The sequence below is a fragment of the Colletotrichum godetiae genome, assembly GCF_030913485.1.
Source record: "Colletotrichum godetiae strain CBS 193.32 chromosome Unknown BDP55scaffold_27, whole genome shotgun sequence".
Taxonomy (NCBI): domain Eukaryota; kingdom Fungi; phylum Ascomycota; class Sordariomycetes; order Glomerellales; family Glomerellaceae; genus Colletotrichum; species Colletotrichum godetiae.
In genome coordinates this window covers 167129-183374 of record NW_026851275.1, presented here as the reverse complement: position 1 = coordinate 183374, position 16246 = coordinate 167129, and the positions used below count along the sequence as shown (strand labels likewise).

The window sequence follows — 16246 nt, the reverse complement described above, 5'->3', positions numbered from 1 at the left end:
ATACTTCGACCACCATGAAGTTCATCATCAGCATCACGGCCCTACTCGCCGCTGTGGCAATTGCTCACAATGATATGCCACCGAGGAGCATGTCCACAACTGAATTCCGCCAAGCTTTCATGGAAGCTGGCATTGTTCCAGATGTGATGGGCTCGTTCGACCCGATGGTGTCTTTCTACGCCGGTTACAAAGCTAGCGACGGCGATAAGGCTTTGTTGATGCCTGGAACCAAGCTCAAGATGAAGGAAACCAAATTTCCATTCGAATTCAGCGTCGAGAACATCATGAAGGCTAGGAACGTCACTCGGAACTCCAGATTCGTTCTTTACATGGTATGTGCATCACACTACGGACTGCAAAGCTCGAATAATTCTAACGATGTTGGTCAGATTGGGCCCGACTCTCCAACACGCGAAAGCCCCACCGAGCGGAACATGAGGCACTACCTTGCTGGCAACTTCACGCTTGAGCAGACTAAATCTGAAGTTCTTGCTTCAGCGATGATCATGAAGAACTCAACTCCTGCTTTCAATGACTACATGGCACCTGAGCCCAAGGCCGGAAGCGGCATGCATCGATATGTTTACCTACTCTACGTCCAGCCTGAGAAGCTGAACAAGATGGGTTTTGACGCCATGGGTGTTGATAAGATGAACCGAAAGAATTTCAACGTTAGTAGCTGACCGAAGCCCAGTGATTCTGGCTCTAAGCTGACCTCTCCTAGATCTCGCAGTTCCGTAAACAAGCTGGACTCGGACGCCCCATTGGCGGAACCTACTTCATGTTGAACATGGCCCAGGACAATGGGGGCAGTGGTGGCCATGGCGGCGGAAATAACGGAGGAAACAATGGCGGAAGCAACGGCGGCAACAACAACAACAATAATGGAAATGGCCGAAGCGCTGCCTCTGTTGTGACTGCAGGGTCCGTGGTAATGTTTATCACGTTGCTGGCGTCAATGTTTGCCTGGATGTAAGACGAGGTCAGCGCCATGGGTAAGGGCTTTTGAGATACGCCGGTGCAATTGACGAGGATATTTTGAAAAGTAAACAAAATCCATAGTTTCAATCGCTACGTACGGTGCTAGTAAATTTCAAACCAGTACATATTTGTCACCTCAATCAGTTCAAGTCTACCTAAGGCTATGATTCCTTGGGAGGTCGAAAACGTCCCGACCAGCTCCATTCCATCATTATCTTCCGAGACCATGCAACACCTTCTTCACACTCGGGTCTCTCTCCATTTCCTGCCAAAGGCGGGGCTCCCAGTCGTTGAAGCCCTCCCTGACACCCCCGCCCTTGCCATCAACTCTTCCGCTCGAGGACCAACACCTCGACAGCCAAGCTCGCAGAACATGGCTCTGCCTCAGTGCTTTCGTGGCCATCTCCATCAGAAGTAATGCCGCCAATACCATGATTAGCGTGGACCACCATGCTTGATCCCTGCCAAACTCTAAGGTCAGACCCCCGTGAACAGAATAAGGACCGGAACTTGGGGAAGAGATGGCGCCAGCGATGAGCAAATAAGCCCACAAGACCGCGAGACTGCCAACGATAGACCAGAGAGCAACTCTGGTCTTGTAATGCAGCTCGATCACTCTGGTTCGAGTTAGTAATTTTAGAGTCGAACTCAAGGCTAGTGACCAGATGTACTCACAGTAGCTTGATGTTGACCCAGATTCCACACAAGACGAAGGTCAGTAATCCTTGGGCATACAACCCGTCATCGTCGATCATCTCAGAGTCCATGTAACCCGCCCAAGCACCGGCGTAGACGATGAGTCCCGCAATCAGCGCGTTGCTGAACCAACTGAAATACACCGACATGTTGAGACCCTCAGCATTCTGTCCGTATTTGAACAACTCCGGAACCACCGTCAGAGTCCGCGAGTGTAGATCCTGCTCCCAAGTTCCAATGACGAGGATGCATGCTGCGGTGAAGAAACTGACAAAAGTGAGACTTCCCGGTTCGTACAAACTTGTACCCGTGGCTCCGGTTTGCTCTTGAAAAAGTGCCTGCGGGAGGTAGAAGAAAGTCTCCTTCCAGAACGTTGCCACAATGAATCGTGTTGTGCGGTAGTAGTTCCAGCGGCCATGAACAAGTACCAGCCGAGACAGATACCGGAACTGAGAGATGCTGAAGTCCGCCACACGGGCAGCCTGTTGACCTTCTCTGCCAGAAATTCCCACACCGACATTGGCTGCAGATATCATGGCCAGATCGTTAGCACCATCGCCAATGGCAAGAGTCAAGGGCTTGTTCAAGGTCGGGCTAAGCCAACTGTACCAGTGTGACTTCTTCTGAGGGCCTTTGCCGATTTCAGCAACAAGCAGAGCTTTCTGGGCAGGAGATGCACGGCAGCAGATAACGGAGTCGACTTTGGTCATTATTGTGACGAATAGTCGACGCAGTCGAATCGCGGATGGATCTTCAATTGCAGTCAAGGTTTCGCCGTCGATCACAATTGCCGTGTGCGAGCGAGTCGGGTCGGAGTACACCTGCGGGAGACCGAACTGAACCTCGTCCGCAATGCCAGTGAGTTGCAACTCAAGATCGCCCTTCTCTACGTCCAGTATGAAGAGAGAAGTATCGGGGCCGACAATTCTGGTGGAGTGAGCGATATTGATGGCCGTCTCTCGCTTGTCACCAGTGAGCATCCAGATCTTAATGTTAGCCTGTCGGAGCTTCTCAATGGTCTCCGGAACCCCCATCTGCAGCTTGTCCTCCACTGCAGAAGCTCCCACAAGATCGAGCGACTGCTCCAGCAGCTCGCTCACTTCCTCGATGCGTTCTTGGCGGTTCACGAGACTAGTCTCGGCTTCGTGGTGAAGATGCTTCCAGTTGTTGTACTCTTCGGGGTCGAGAAACTTGTCTGCGTACACCAAAGTGCGCAGTCCCTCGGTGGCATAGTTGTCGATGTGGGCAAAACACTCGCGAACGCTCCGAGCCTCGTCAGCAATCCAAGATCCCTCCAGAAATCCGAACCGAGATTGGCTGTTCTCTCTGTCGCGTGCTGGATCGTTCTGCGGTCGTTGCGGCTGGAGCCGAATCCCGAAATCGTCGACGTCTCCCAATGTTTGACTATAAACTGAGCGGTCATCATCCTCTCTGATCTCGGTGATGGTCTCAGCCGGAATTCTCGACCGTCTTGAACTCCATCGCGAAGGCATTGAGGTCACACCCTTGAGCGGTTCGGCGTTGCTGTGTCGGGTGCTCTTTATGTCTGCCGGGGCCATTCGCAGCCGGGGTAAGACTATGGAGTCGGCTCCCTTGCAGATGAGCCACAGTCTCCCATCGGGACAACGAAGAACTACGGTCATTCGCTTGCGCTTGCTGCTAAACTCAATCACGTCCAATATCTCAAAGACGGTACACGAGCTGTTCCCGTCGGCATGGGGTATCTGTACACTGACCGACTGAGATGATCGCTGGACGACGAGAAAACCCAGTTCTTGCGCACCTCTGACCAGTGCCAACTCATCAGGAGACGAAGCTTGGAAGTCGATATTCCCATCGTCAGTTCTCTCCGGAATACAGGTGTGACAAAGTGACATAGCCAAGATATATCTCATGGCCTTGGCAGCGAAGAAAGTGTTGGGCTTCGATCGGATGTACTCAAGCATGTGCTCGGTGGTTAAGTTCGAATTCGAGTTGACATTCGCTGCCGAGCACTCTGGTAAATCCATCTGATGAAGCCAACTCGTTCCAGCGATGCTGAGCCTTCGAAGCTTCATGATGTTCTCCGTAAGGGTCCCGGTCTTGTCGCTGAAGACATAGCTGATCTGGCCAAGGTCGTCGAGGTTATTGGTTGTATTCACTCCCGCAGGGGTGTCGGTCTCGTCATGGTACATCTCCAAGTCGTTGCTGATGAGGGTCATCTGGCCCAGCTTGGTTGCTTCGAGTCCGACATAGAGCGATAGCGGGATGACGTTGTTGAACATGATGATGAAGCCGACAAAGATGTCTGCAAAGGGAACCGATGTGCCAGACAAATACCAAGCATGGTCCTCTTCAGAATTCTTCCAAGCAAGATAACCCATCGAAGTCGCAGCAGAGCTGATTAGGACGTAAAACATTAGGAAGACGACAATGAAGTTGGTGATTCTCTCCAGTGCCGGCTGCTTAGGTTTGGTCTCCTTGTTCGCATTCAGCCTGATTTTGCATTCCTCCCCTGTGTTGATGATGACTCCGATAACTTTCGTCGTGTTGCGTATTGTGCTTCCTCGATAAATGACTTCGTTGACAGTGAGAGGTAACGTGAAACCGTCTACTGTGAGCTTGCTGTCGAAGCGATAGAGATCTGCGTTGGGGTCCTCAGCAAGAACTTCGGCGTTGGAGGAAGCGATTTGGTCGATCGTGCCGCATTCAGGAAGCTTTGCCGGCCTTTGCTTGGACTTCAGACTTGTCTCGCCGTCCAAGGCCATTGTGTCGACATAGGCCACTCCCTCTTGGCCGTCAGCGTGCAACAGCACCATGTCCGCTGGCACATCTTCGTCCCTTGATAGGGACACGATGTCTCCCACCCGGAGGTCTTTCCAGTTGATGCTCATCCACTGATGCCCGATCGAATTTGAACCTTCGTAGTACTGGTGTCCTGCAGGCATAAAGCCCTTAGCTCCAGTCGCGGCACTTCGAAGAGCCATAGCCTTTCGGTTGTTCTCTGCCACATCTTGGCGATATCTCTTCCAATCGTAGTACCCTTCTTTTGATATAATGAGTCCCAAGAAGATGACCAGAGGAATAAGTGTCGTGTATTTTCCGGTTGCGCTGAAACCGGGGATCATTTGCAAGATGGAGATGATGAGCATGTAGGCATTAGCCAGTCTCGAAAACTGGAAAAGGAGTTGCCGGGGAAGGAAGTCAAAGACATTGTATTTGGAGGTCTTGATACTGTTTGAAATGTATGGCTTGCCGCGGTGTTCGTCCCGTAATGTGAACTTCTGTCCCAGTCGGATCGGAATGCGACGACCGGCGGGAGATGATGGCACACGGGATCTCGACAGCAAAGACTTGACGCCTCCGAGACCCATGTTGGGTTCTGTAGAGAATCGTTGACTGCCGAAGTATAATCGAAAGTCTTGTAGAGGTCTGTCTATTTGGTGGATGATTAGCCTGGTGAAGGCGTCTCCAAGAGCAAGATCCAACCCACCAGTGGACAGCCTGTATGTTGTTGAACTGATTTGCTGACTTTGCTGGTGTCGTGCGAGTTATGATGGTCTTGTGTCATTGATGCTTTCGTCAAGATAGCCTCTTCATATGTCAAGATTCTTTTCACTAATCTGGAGATGAATCGACGTCAGTATATTTGGAATCGAGGTTTAGTCTCAATCTTACCGCAACGGTGATCAGAGATCAGCATTTGCCAAGGGGTCTAAGCCATGTCAAACATCTACGCCCGCCTTGTTGGTGATGAACACCCGTAGCGGCCGGGAAGCACGGCCCATGCAGTGGCCCCAGAGATGTCGAAAGAGAAAACGATAACGAGCCAAGACTACAAGAGGCACTATGTATCACAGTAATATGACCCTAGACAAGCTGCTACAGATGCAACGATCCACTATCTTACAGCATAGCCCCAATAGGATGCTTCCGAGTACGAGATGGCCCCACGACAGCGAGTCGTAGGTTTTGACGCCCTTCAACCAACCACATCTCAAATGTGTCAGATCGTCATCGGAGTATTCGAGATTATCGACAAGGAGACAGAGAATTACATGTCTCTGGGCAATACAGCTAGTCTTATACTGACTCAATACGTCAATATATGTTTCACTTGTGTGCAGTGGCTCATCCTTAAGGTTTCAGAGTGCCGGCGCAGGCTGAGCTAAATCGGTAACGGTCATCGGGCTGGACAGTGCAACCTCGTTCTAGCGCCGCAAATGACAATCATCAAGAACTCGTACTCAGGATGGATGCAAAACTTTCCTCAAGTTCCTTTAGCAACGACAAAATATCAACAATCGATGCCTGCCGAGCAAATCCCTGATCTCAACCTCAAGCTTTCAAGCACCACGATCAGCTATTACACTTGCATTCACCACGATCATATAGTATTCTCAAAGACACAGAGTCCGTCATTTGCATCCACCAGAAAACAACAGATTTGAACGCAGGCCACAGCTTCGGCAAAGAGCGAACAAGATGGGTCGATCCAAGTCGGAAGATCCGCTTCAATTGGAGCAACCGCGGAAACCAAAAGCCACACCATTCAATCAGCAACGTCTTAGAGCGTGGAAGTGCGTAATTCTGTATCTAAGACAACGATGAAGCTCCTGACACTTGTACCCAGGCCGCTTTTGACACCGAAATCATCAATCAAGATCTTTCTTTCGCTTGGCGTCGTCTGCCTCGCTCTGGGAATATTTTGGCTGGTGCAAAATGACAAAGTAGGCCGGGACAACGTGAATGAGTATTGAAGACGCGTGCTTACAGCTTTGTAGATACGGGAGATGCGGATAGACTACACAAAGTGCGACGAGATTGAATCATATGACGAGCTCGAAGTTATGCCACCAGACAACGTCGAAAAGCGTTTCAAGGCTTCATCAGCGGGTCAGCCTGTGGACCAATGGAAACGATCAAATCAGTCCGTCACCTTCGACGGGGTCACTAAGAACTACACCATGTGCACGATAGAGTTCTTCCTGCCTGAAGACTTGCAACCACCGGTCCTATACTACTATCGGCTCACGAACTTCCACCAAAATCACCGTCTCTATATCAATTCTCGCCACAAAGACCAACTAAGAGGCGGCGCAGTTTCCTTGGACAACATCAAAAGCTCAGATTGCGCCCCCGTGGCATCACGAAACGTTGCTGGCAGTGCAGAGGAGAAGATTGTGTACCCCTGTGGCATGATAGCCAACTCTTACTTCAACGACACTTTCGAGAATCCGCTACGCATACCAAGTGGCTCAAATCGAACCGTTCCATACAACATGACATCTGTCGGTATCGCCAAGAGTGTTGAAAAGAAGCTGTATGAACCGAGCAAATACCAAATACCGGCTACCGCTCAGCCCAACGAAAGTATCATCGTGCCTCCTCCAGGTTGGGCAGAGAGGTACCCCAATGGGTACCATTCGGGAAACATGTTCAATCCCGCAGAAGATGAATCTTTCATGGTGTGGATGCGAACATCTGCCGGCTCATCGTTCAGTAAGATGGCTATGCGCAACAAAGACGATGTGATGGAACGAGGCATCTATCGTCTTGAGATCATTTCCCGTATGCTTGCAATTACTAATCTCAATACCGGTGCGATGATTCGCTAACACCTAAAATGCAGACTATCCTATCCGTGAGAATCGTGGGACGAAGTCGATCATCATTTCTACGACATCTGCCATCGGACGGCGCAATAGCTTTCTGGGAAGATCTTATTTAGCTATGGGATCTGTCAGCATGTTTTTCGCTTTCATCTCCGCGCTCACTCTGCGATATCGGCCTCGCAGGTTAGCAGACCATGATTATCTGCACAGGCACGGTGCTCAGACTTTGCAGCGCGAAGGAAGCAACGGGCCTATGCTGCGGACAACTAGCCGATGATCGGACATTGACGAGAACCACGATGTGGGGGATGCAAATTTCGGGTGCAGGGTTTCTTAATGTGTTATACTGGTTTGCTTTGAGTTGTATATAGAGGGTTTTGGTATATTGATGATGAGTTTGGAAATGATTCAGCCACTATTTACTTTTGTATGTTGAGGCGTTGCTGAAAACATGGGCACCAACATGCAAGAAGACAACATTTTCACACACACAGGGCAGTATTTTCCCATCTTAGGTTGTTAGCGAAGAGCCTAGGTGAAATCGAGTTCTCGAAATACTCGCGGAACAGAGTTTCAAGTTCTCGATCCCATACATTCTTTCCCACACATCTCGCATAGTTAGGATTATGAGTAAAGTGTCATCCGGTCGCACTAAGAGTCTGGGGAATGTGCTTGGGGACAGGCCATGGACTTTGATACACATCATATGAGTCAGATTGCACTTGCTTACTATGCCTATGTTTGCGCATTAACTCTCCTCAAAGCACAGGATCGAACCTCTTCCTAATCGTGCCTCCGTAGAAATATAATCCAACAGGCACCGGTATCAGCGCCAAAGACATGAAAGCCAGAAGACTGTTTCCCCATCCCAATCCCAAAGCATCGTACATTTTCAAACCTCCCAACGGCATTAGGGCTCCAATCAGAGATCGAGACAGTGTGACTGCTGCGGAACCTGACGCCGCATATCTTTCATACGAGTCGATCTGGTAATTTTGGACACACATCTGAAAACATTAGCTGCCAAATCTTCGCTGCATCGAGATGATAACTTACAGTGACCCCAGTGAGTCCACCTGACAGAATGACAACGCCTATCATAGGAACAATCCAGTGGACCTTGTACTCGGTCGTCCACCCATAGATGAAGAGCCCGATCGGTATCATGAGGCCCGTCGGAATTGTCAACCAGGGGGTGATCTTGACTTCTGGCCGGTACTTCTCGCCTGGCTTCATTCCCTCCTTTGCTTTCTTGACAAGATAGTCCTGGACGTTGCCGAAAGTCAAGACGCCAATCATCATTCCAAGCCCAGCTGGAAGGAACGCCAGGCCAGCATCACCTTCGCTGAAGTGATACTGGTCGGTGTAGACAAAAGAGAACGTTGCGATAAGCAGGTAGAGTATTCCGTAGGAAATTCCGACATAGGCGGCAATTATTGACACCAAAGGCGTCATGAAGAGAAACTTGAAGGGCCGGATTACTGCTCTCTGGATACCTTTCTTTCCATCTCGATCGGCCTTGGTACGCAGGGCCTGATTCCCGGTTTCCTTGCGTAGGCGCCGCGCTTTGCGCTCTATTAAAACCGGGGCATAGGTTTCCCGCATGATCAATAGCGCCAGAATGCTGCAAACACCACCCTGAGCATGTTAGCTGAGTGCGCAAAGTGAGGACTTCACCAACATACCAAGATGGCAAGTAGCCAGTAAACCCAGCGCCAACCTGCAGCCTGGATCAAGTAACCTCCCGCCACAGGCCCGATAGATGGGCCGAGAAGAGGACCTAAGGCCCAAAGCGAGATTGATCGTCCGCGTTTCTCAATCGGCATGACATCGACAATGCTTCCAACTCCAATTGTAGTCGGGACAGAACCAACGACGCCCATCAAAAAGCGAAATGCTAGGAGCATATCGATGCTAGTGCTCAAAGCAGCGCCCACACAAAAAGAAACAAATAAAACGTTGCTAATGTGGTAGATGTAGACACGGCCATAAAGCTCGCTCAAAGGAGCAACCACTAGAGGTCCAAAGGCGAAGCCGAGGAAGTATACGGAGGTGATGAATGTTGCGATGAGGGAATCGTTGTTATCGAACTCTGCCATGATTCTGGGAATTCCAGGGGCGAACATGGACGAGCCCTAGATTGTGAAATATCAGCTCTGTTTCGTTACGTTCGACGAACATTAAGAAGGCAAAGTGACCATACCAGTGGGCTGGGAAGGGTTAGTAAAATGGTAAGGTTTCAGTAAAGTGGGAGTGGTAAACTTACGAAATGATAGTTAAAAGAGACATCAAGACCAGATTGATCCATTTTCGAGAATCAGGCCAGTTCATGGGATTTTGAGGATCATCTGGTCCATCCCAAGTAACGATGTTTCTGTCGTCCTCGTCTGAGATTTCACCCAAGGTAACCTCCGAGGGTATATCTTCAGGTACCATTTTCGCTGGGGAACGCTCTGTTGGTAGTTCCTTAGGATGTGCACTTTCTGCGGAATGAGGCTCTGTAGTTCCCTTGATTTTACCGTTGTGTGCCAAGATTGTTTGTCCAGCTGTAGGGAAGACAGTCATAGATCTTGGTGTGCAGTGATTCGAGCGTTATCAAGTAAGATCAGTTCACAAAGAAGATGCGCTAGATAGAGTCTAGAGATCACGTAGATCTAGCTGAGATTTAGGCATTACCAGAGCTAACACAAGGTAACGGTTTCCGCGCAAGTCGTATTGAGCCGTACTTGTGGCACTCTTAGTGGACTGCGTGTTTTCAGAGATACTCCGCTTGCCTTAGTTCCTTCATTCCTGATCTCGAAATCCGCTTCTCTGTATGATTTCCATCCTCTGACCCTTGATCGCTATCGCATAGCGGCGTAAGCAGACTCCTGTCCAGGTCCCACATCTTGGGAAAACATACGCGTTACTGAACATGACTTGGACTAATTTGCCTGGGGAAATGGTGGGCCTATCGATCCTTGTGTCGTTATTGCTGTCAAATGCTCAATACGTTTTAAGGCGGCGTAAATCCCGATCCGCTGCTAGTGTCGATCACTGACTAGTTCCCGTTCTATTCATACCTCGTTCTCGTTCTCGCACCCTCCACCATGAACGTGCGACAACGACAACGACAACGACAACGACAACGAGTGCACAAAAAAGACGCGTTGTTCCACAAAACAGCATAGCCATCGCGTTTTAACTCTGCACTCTTCGCTGCGAAGCTTCATTCTAGTAAGAATTTGTATGATCAGCATGATCGACGTCTAGCCATCTAGCTGCGTAATCAAAGCCACGACTCGACAACTGGGCTATATCTGTGTTCTTGAACTTTTCCATGCTGAACCCCGTTTCCGGCCCGTTCCCTCTGCGATGAGTAATCTACGGCAAGGAGTTAAGATTGAGCTTAGAGACCACCCCAGCGGATCGGAATTTGAAACGAACGCATGGTGCCGCTACCGTCCATCTGAGGTCAACAACTAAGCTTAACAAGGGGGAGGCCCATGCAGCATCAGCCAGTAACAGTCGATGTAATTGAGTTTCCCTTTAGGTCTAGCTCGTTTTCGTAACTGTCAACGATTCGCTTGCCCGTATAGGCCGCGCTATCATAGGTTCCTTTGTTCTCCTCTCGGATTAGACTTGAGCTACCACTCCTGGCCGTGTTAACAACGACTCTAGTTAAATTTTAGCAACTTTGATTGCATGTCCCTCGTAACAAGTTCGATATCTCCATACTCAGCCTTGCGGTGAATTGCGCCGCAGCCAAGGGAAATCAACGATCAACGACAAGTCGCAAGTTCATGAGGCTCAGGAACTTGTCGTCCTACAGGCTACGGTTTGCAGATGATATATCTGGCGTAAAAGACATTCCTCTATCTTCATAATTTTCCAGTTACAACAACAACAACAACAACAACAACAACAAAAACTCTCTTTGCATCGACCCTGACCAACATGGAACTCCAACATAACTTCTTAACCGCCATCACGGCATGTGCTGCTTTCGTAAGTATGCTTGCCTTGGATGAACCAGTCTTCTTCGAGCTGACAGCCACAGATCGCAGTATATACAGCATCATGCATATTCTACAACCTATTCCTCCATCCACTTCGGCACTACCCAGGTCCAATCTCCATGCGAGCGACAAGATGGACCTTCTGCCATAGACTCATCAAGGGTGCTCTTCCCATGGACGTCTTGGAGCTTCACAAGAAATACGGGGATGTAGTCCGCGTCGCCCCTGATGAATTAGCCTATTGCAACGTCAACGCCTGGAAAGATATCATGGGCCACAGGTCCGCAGGGTCACCAACGTTCGAAAAGGCTCTCAAGTTTTACCGCCCGTCGGGTGATCAGCCCATCAATATCGTCAACACCAACGGCGCAGAGCACGCGATGCTCCGACGACAGCTCTCACACGGCTTCAGTGAGCGCAGTCTGCGCGACCAGCAACCTTTGATCATGAAGTATGTGGACCTCATGATTCAGCGCCTACACGAGAATTGCTCCAACGAGGACCCGGTTGACTTGATGGCCTGGTACAATTTCACCACGTTTGATATTATTGGAGATCTTGCATTCGGGGAACCGTTTGGATGCTTGGAGAAGTCTGAATACCATCCTTGGGTCAAGGCTATCTTCCAGTCCGCTCGACTTGGTGTGTTTGCGCAGACTGCCGGACATTTTCCCTTTCTAAAGAAGATTATCTTCACACTTTTGGCCACGGAGGCTGCGAAGAAGGCTAGGGGCGATAACCTGGCGAGGGCTAAGGCCAAGTTGGAGAGGCGCATGGAGCTTGGCAAGAAGGAGGGTGGTAGACCCGACTTGATTGAGGGTTTATTGAAGAAGAAGGACGAGTTGGTAAGGAGACTCATCCAATATTGTTATTTCTTCTTCCCTTCTCACCTTTGCTAACGATTGGTGGTAGAATATCTCGTTTGAGACACTCGCGGCAAATAGCAACACGCTTATCATCGGTGGTTCTGAAACGACAGCAACGCTACTAGCTGGGGTCACCTATTATCTTTTGATGAATAGGGACTGTCTGGGAAAGCTTACGGATGAAGTGCGCACAACTTTCAAGACGGAAGAGGAGATTGACTTGGTTTCCGTCAACAAGTTGACCTACATGCTCGCCTGCCTGGACGAAGCACTCAGAGTATATCCTCCAGTCTCTATGGGCCTGCCGAGAGTCACGCCCAAAGGCGGAGCGAATATTTGTGGCAAGTTTGTGCCTGAGAATGTGAGTAAAATCTCCCAGTCTTTACTCCCCACGGACACTGACGATATCACCATCAGACCATCGTGGCGATTCATCAGTGGGCCATCAATCATAACGAAAAGTACTTCAAAGACCCGTATGGCTTCCACCCCGAGAGGTTCATGGGAGACGAGAAATTCGCATCAGACAACAGGGAGGCTTTTCAACCCTTTCACATTGGCTCGAGAAATTGCTTGGGGCGCAAGTAAGTGACATCGCTTGTTATGGTTTGGGTTTTGGACTGTGTCGCTGACCAAGGTAATCTAGTCTGGCCTATGTTGAGATGAGACTCATTCTTGCTCGCCTCATTTGGAATTTCGATGTCGAGATTGACGAGGAGTACAAAGACTGGGCACAGAAGCAGCAAGTCTTCATTTTGTGGGATAAGGGTCCCTTGAAGGCGCACTTGACACCAGTAGCTCGATAGAGTGCACGACTTAGAGGTTTCGTGTCGAGAAACCGTGGGTTTGTAAAAGGTCAGCGCTAGAAGATCAAGTACGATGCAAATAGAAAATCATAATCGTAAATTTGCATTCTCTCCTTTTTAAGGCCTGAGGCCATTTCCTCCGAGTCCTTCCTTACTTTCGCGTTATCTTCACTAAATATCTTTTGACAACGTCCTCTCTCTTCACTTACACCCATGGTGTGTACTACTGCTTATGTCAGCGCCGACCTGACGTGAATTTCAGTTCACCATCTCACCCCTGATGTTTTTCTCATCTCAACGCGACGTGCTCATCGTGAAGCGGCTGCCACCAACCCACTGCATTCGCAATTCCTTAATCGGGGTACCTAGAGGAACCAAACAGGCTCTGTTATCCCTGTGTGAACTTGTAGCCGCCATCATGTCTGTCTCGACAAGAACTTGGCGCGACAGCGCGTATCTCGTCATCTCTGGCATCCAGCTAACGGCCATGCTTTGTGAGTCCAACTCCTATCACTTTGTGCCTATTTATGCTGTGACTTATCGACGTGCTATCAATTCTTCATGATGACTCATGGTCGAAAGACTGGTGCTGTGATTGGGCATCTTGATTGCTCAGTCGCCGCAAGTTTTCACGCACCATCGGTCCATCGTCACGCCTCACCTGAGCTATAGCTAACCATCCTCTCATCAGTGGTCGACCTCGTCCCATTCTACCCTTCAGCTCTCTACGCGACTCCTTTATCGCCATTGCACTTCCTTCAGGTCCTTCGCGACTTCTACATCTCAACGTACAATGACCCCTTCTTCACCGCCTCTCACGAGAACCTCCCCTCATGGTTCAAGCTCTTCACCTACATCGAGATCGTCTACCAGCTGCCCATGGCAGCCTGGATGGTCTACAGGTTTTCGCGAAGTACAGGCACGACTCCCGGATTTGAACTTGCCGTGCTGGTTTTCTGCGTCGAGTGCGCCCTGACGACATTGACCTGCATTTACGACGTCTTCCACTGGGATCCTGCAGTTTACAGCCAGACTCAGAAGAACGTCTTTGTCTTCAACCTCTACGGCCCGTGGGTGGTAATCCGTAAGTGTAATCGATATCTGCCACGGATGCTCTGAGCTGAACTGACCTACAAAGCGGCGTTGATGGGACTGGACATGTGGCTGCGCATCCTGAAGCGGGTGAACGGCGTGGACAACACCAAGAAGTTGCAGTAAAGGGGACTACTCGGTCTTGTTGAAGCAGGTATTGGTTCCATTAAGATATCACTACAGATCCTGCTCCCGTCAGACCGCGCGTGCGCGGATCCAGATGATCGATTCCAAAACTCCTTTTCCCCAGTCCATGTGTACAGGTCAAGGCCATCCCAGTTTAATTCGTCCATCAAAATAAAACTCCCATCATCCATCATAAAAGCCTCTCAAGGGGGCGGCGGCTAGCAGATATACATGAATCGGATCAAATCGTACAGATTCCTCGTGACGCGAAAACGATTACGGTGCTTTCTTTCAATCCATCCTCTTGGCCGCTTTGGAGTAACCCCAACCGTTGCCAACGCTGTTGAGACCGTTGAGACCGTTAAGACCGTAGCCGAGTGGCGTCGCGCCGCCCATGCCCCTCCCGCGTACCCTCTTGGGCAAGACGACTCCGAAAAAGTATGTCGACGCAACGAGCACGCCCGCCATGAAGGAGGTAATGATGTAGAAAACGGTGCTCGCATACACGTGCCCGCCCATGCCCTGCCACTCCACATGGCCCTCTGACTTGGGCAGGTTCGGGGTCGGGAACCACCTGACAGACAACCGCAGCGGCAACGGGTCGCCAATCACCAGCCTCTTTGTGTATATTCCGTCCATATGGCTCAACGGACTCGTGCTGTACGCCGTCCCGGAATCGAGGACGCCCGAGTCGTGTGGTCGGGTATGGTGTTTCGGCATGCTGTGCAGGAGCACGTTCATGTGAGTGCTGACGTGCAGGTGGCTCAGCTGGAGGGTGCCGGCGAGGGCGAAGACGAGAGGGATATATTCTTGCACATAGGGCTTCTCGCCGACGGTTTCGACGTGGGGCGCGGGTCGGGCAGGGAGGCGGCAAGCGAGGGGTGCGTCGTTGTGGATGAAGAACTCGAGGAGGTGAAAGAAGGGATCAGAGACCATGGGGATGGTGCAGTTGACCTCTCCTTCGTGGCCATAGTTGAACTCGAGGGGCTTGTTGGTTTCTTCGCAGGAGGGAAAGGGAATCCATTCAATTTCGTGGTTGGAGTCTTCAATGTGTTCGCCTGTTTCGCTAGGGAGGTGTTAGCTGGAGGTAGTCTGGGCGGACATCAAGCTGCTAGAGGACATGAGTAGCAGGAATATTGGGCAGAAACTCACGAGCTGCGGTTCATACACTCCACATGGATGGGTGCGCCATAGTGGTACGAAGGGAGGCCATCTTCGGGATGTGCAGCGCGGACGCCAAAAGCGCAAAGAGCGACAGCGCCCAAGAGTAATTGCGCGAGAGACGCCATTATTATGTGTGTGCGCGGAGGGAATCGTCGGTGATTGTGCAAGCGGCAGAATGGAGAAAGTGTCCTAGCAGCTTGGCCGGGGCATTGCCTTGACTCGGAGGAACGCGCGCGACGGGGGTAGGAGCTATTCCGGGCCAGCTTTCCCCGGAGTTCGACTGGAGTTCTCTAATCAATTTGACAGCTGTCGCTGGAGCTCCGGGCGTGCTGCGGCTGGGCTCCGATAAGCATCGAGGGGATAAGCTATCGATAAGGGTCACGTGGACGCAGGTACCAGTCATTCGACCCAACCATAATAATGTCAACCAACGGAGCATTGAAGCCTACCGAATCAAGCACCAAGTGTTACTAGCATAGGTTGTGTTGTTTCTTCTCCCAGTCATCTTCAGGGAGAATCAACTTAACAAATGTATGAAGCAGAAGGCGCTATCAAAAAGACTTTGTAACAATAACCGATGCTAAGGACTATTACTAACTAAAGTAGCTCTTAACAATGGACTAAGTTGGCGTGAGCTCTACTATGAGGTTTTTATGTGAGATTGAGGCCACTCAACAGAGTCGTTCACTCAGCAGAGTCGTCCATACTTTTTCCTATCCATTACCGTCGAATCTTGAGCCAACTACCCCTAAAGAGACTTGAGCCATTTGCGTAACCCTCCAAACATGCTCCCGGTGGCCAATAACATCAGGAGATAGTTCAAGCACATAGCCTTAGAGAAGCTTTCTCCCAAGTTTTCCAACGTTGCTCAGAGTTTCCATTAACATTTCTCAGCATAAAAATCCTTGCTGAAGGATGGCGTG

The 16246-nt window shown here is 50.2% G+C and overlaps 7 protein-coding genes across 7 annotated transcripts; 4 read left to right on the top strand and 3 right to left on the bottom strand.

Moving 5' to 3' along the window:
* Nucleotides 1–14: 14 nt before the first annotated feature.
* On the top strand, nucleotides 15–976 carry BDP55DRAFT_555161 (phosphatidylethanolamine-binding protein; the record flags this gene model as incomplete). The annotated part of the gene is made up of 3 exons (XM_060569462.1): nucleotides 15–332; nucleotides 390–671; nucleotides 725–976. 3 exons carry the CDS (start codon nucleotides 15–17, stop codon nucleotides 974–976), a joined length of 852 nt encoding a protein of 283 aa, XP_060428121.1.
* Nucleotides 977–1077: 101 nt separating this feature from the next.
* BDP55DRAFT_667976 (uncharacterized protein) lies at nucleotides 1078–5273 on the bottom strand. The gene is made up of 3 exons (XM_060575199.1): nucleotides 5150–5273; nucleotides 1657–5092; nucleotides 1078–1598 (listed from the first exon to the last, which is right to left on the bottom strand). Exons 2-3 carry the CDS (start codon nucleotides 5028–5030, stop codon nucleotides 1193–1195), a joined length of 3780 nt encoding a protein of 1259 aa, XP_060428120.1. The 5' UTR covers nucleotides 5031–5092; nucleotides 5150–5273; the 3' UTR covers nucleotides 1078–1192.
* A 434-nt stretch (nucleotides 5274–5707) lies between these two features.
* BDP55DRAFT_667975 (ligand-effect modulator 3 family) lies at nucleotides 5708–7667 on the top strand. The gene is made up of 4 exons (XM_060575198.1): nucleotides 5708–6236; nucleotides 6290–6386; nucleotides 6441–7227; nucleotides 7289–7667. The coding sequence occupies exons 1-4, from the start codon at nucleotides 6142–6144 to the stop codon at nucleotides 7546–7548; spliced, it is 1239 nt and encodes a 412-aa protein (XP_060428119.1). The 5' UTR covers nucleotides 5708–6141; the 3' UTR covers nucleotides 7549–7667.
* A 362-nt stretch (nucleotides 7668–8029) lies between these two features.
* On the bottom strand, nucleotides 8030–9707 carry BDP55DRAFT_555084 (major facilitator superfamily domain-containing protein; the record flags this gene model as incomplete). Its single annotated transcript, XM_060569452.1, has 5 exons — nucleotides 8030–8278; nucleotides 8328–8909; nucleotides 8957–9406; nucleotides 9475–9481; nucleotides 9538–9707. The coding sequence occupies 5 exons, from the start codon at nucleotides 9705–9707 to the stop codon at nucleotides 8030–8032; spliced, it is 1458 nt and encodes a 485-aa protein (XP_060428118.1).
* A 1219-nt stretch (nucleotides 9708–10926) lies between these two features.
* BDP55DRAFT_667973 (cytochrome P450) lies at nucleotides 10927–13031 on the top strand. The gene is made up of 5 exons (XM_060575197.1): nucleotides 10927–11258; nucleotides 11311–12114; nucleotides 12182–12496; nucleotides 12553–12719; nucleotides 12782–13031. Exons 1-5 carry the CDS (start codon nucleotides 11208–11210, stop codon nucleotides 12939–12941), a joined length of 1497 nt encoding a protein of 498 aa, XP_060428117.1. The 5' UTR covers nucleotides 10927–11207; the 3' UTR covers nucleotides 12942–13031.
* A 328-nt stretch (nucleotides 13032–13359) lies between these two features.
* On the top strand, nucleotides 13360–14159 carry BDP55DRAFT_729886 (transmembrane protein 6/97; the record flags this gene model as incomplete). The annotated part of the gene is made up of 3 exons (XM_060579628.1): nucleotides 13360–13435; nucleotides 13633–14025; nucleotides 14080–14159. 3 exons carry the CDS (start codon nucleotides 13360–13362, stop codon nucleotides 14157–14159), a joined length of 549 nt encoding a protein of 182 aa, XP_060428116.1.
* Nucleotides 14160–14450: 291 nt separating this feature from the next.
* BDP55DRAFT_729885 (uncharacterized protein) lies at nucleotides 14451–15448 on the bottom strand (the record flags this gene model as incomplete). The annotated part of the gene is made up of 2 exons (XM_060579627.1): nucleotides 14451–15225; nucleotides 15312–15448. 2 exons carry the CDS (start codon nucleotides 15446–15448, stop codon nucleotides 14451–14453), a joined length of 912 nt encoding a protein of 303 aa, XP_060428115.1.
* Between the last annotated feature and the right edge of the window lie 798 nt (nucleotides 15449–16246).

Bases quoted from the DNA above. Each gene is read 5' to 3' on its own strand.
- BDP55DRAFT_667975 (XM_060575198.1), top strand. From the start codon at position 6,142: ATGGGTCGATCCAAGTCGGAAGATCCGCTTCAATTGGAGCAACCGCGG. The intron at 6,237-6,289 runs GTGCGTAATTCT...ACTTGTACCCAG, and splicing joins CAACGTCTTAGAGCGTGGAA to GCCGCTTTTGACACCGAAAT. The intron at 7,228-7,288 runs GTATGCTTGCAA...CCTAAAATGCAG, and splicing joins TCGTCTTGAGATCATTTCCC to ACTATCCTATCCGTGAGAAT.
- BDP55DRAFT_667973 (XM_060575197.1), top strand. From the start codon at position 11,208: ATGGAACTCCAACATAACTTCTTAACCGCCATCACGGCATGTGCTGCT. The intron at 11,259-11,310 runs GTAAGTATGCTT...TGACAGCCACAG, and splicing joins TCACGGCATGTGCTGCTTTC to ATCGCAGTATATACAGCATC. The intron at 12,497-12,552 runs GTGAGTAAAATC...TATCACCATCAG, and splicing joins GCAAGTTTGTGCCTGAGAAT to ACCATCGTGGCGATTCATCA.
- BDP55DRAFT_667976 (XM_060575199.1), bottom strand. From the start codon at position 5,030: ATGGGTCTCGGAGGCGTCAAGTCTTTGCTGTCGAGATCCCGTGTGCCA. The intron at 1,599-1,656 runs GTGAGTACATCT...AACTCGAACCAG, and splicing joins TGGGTCAACATCAAGCTACT to AGTGATCGAGCTGCATTACA.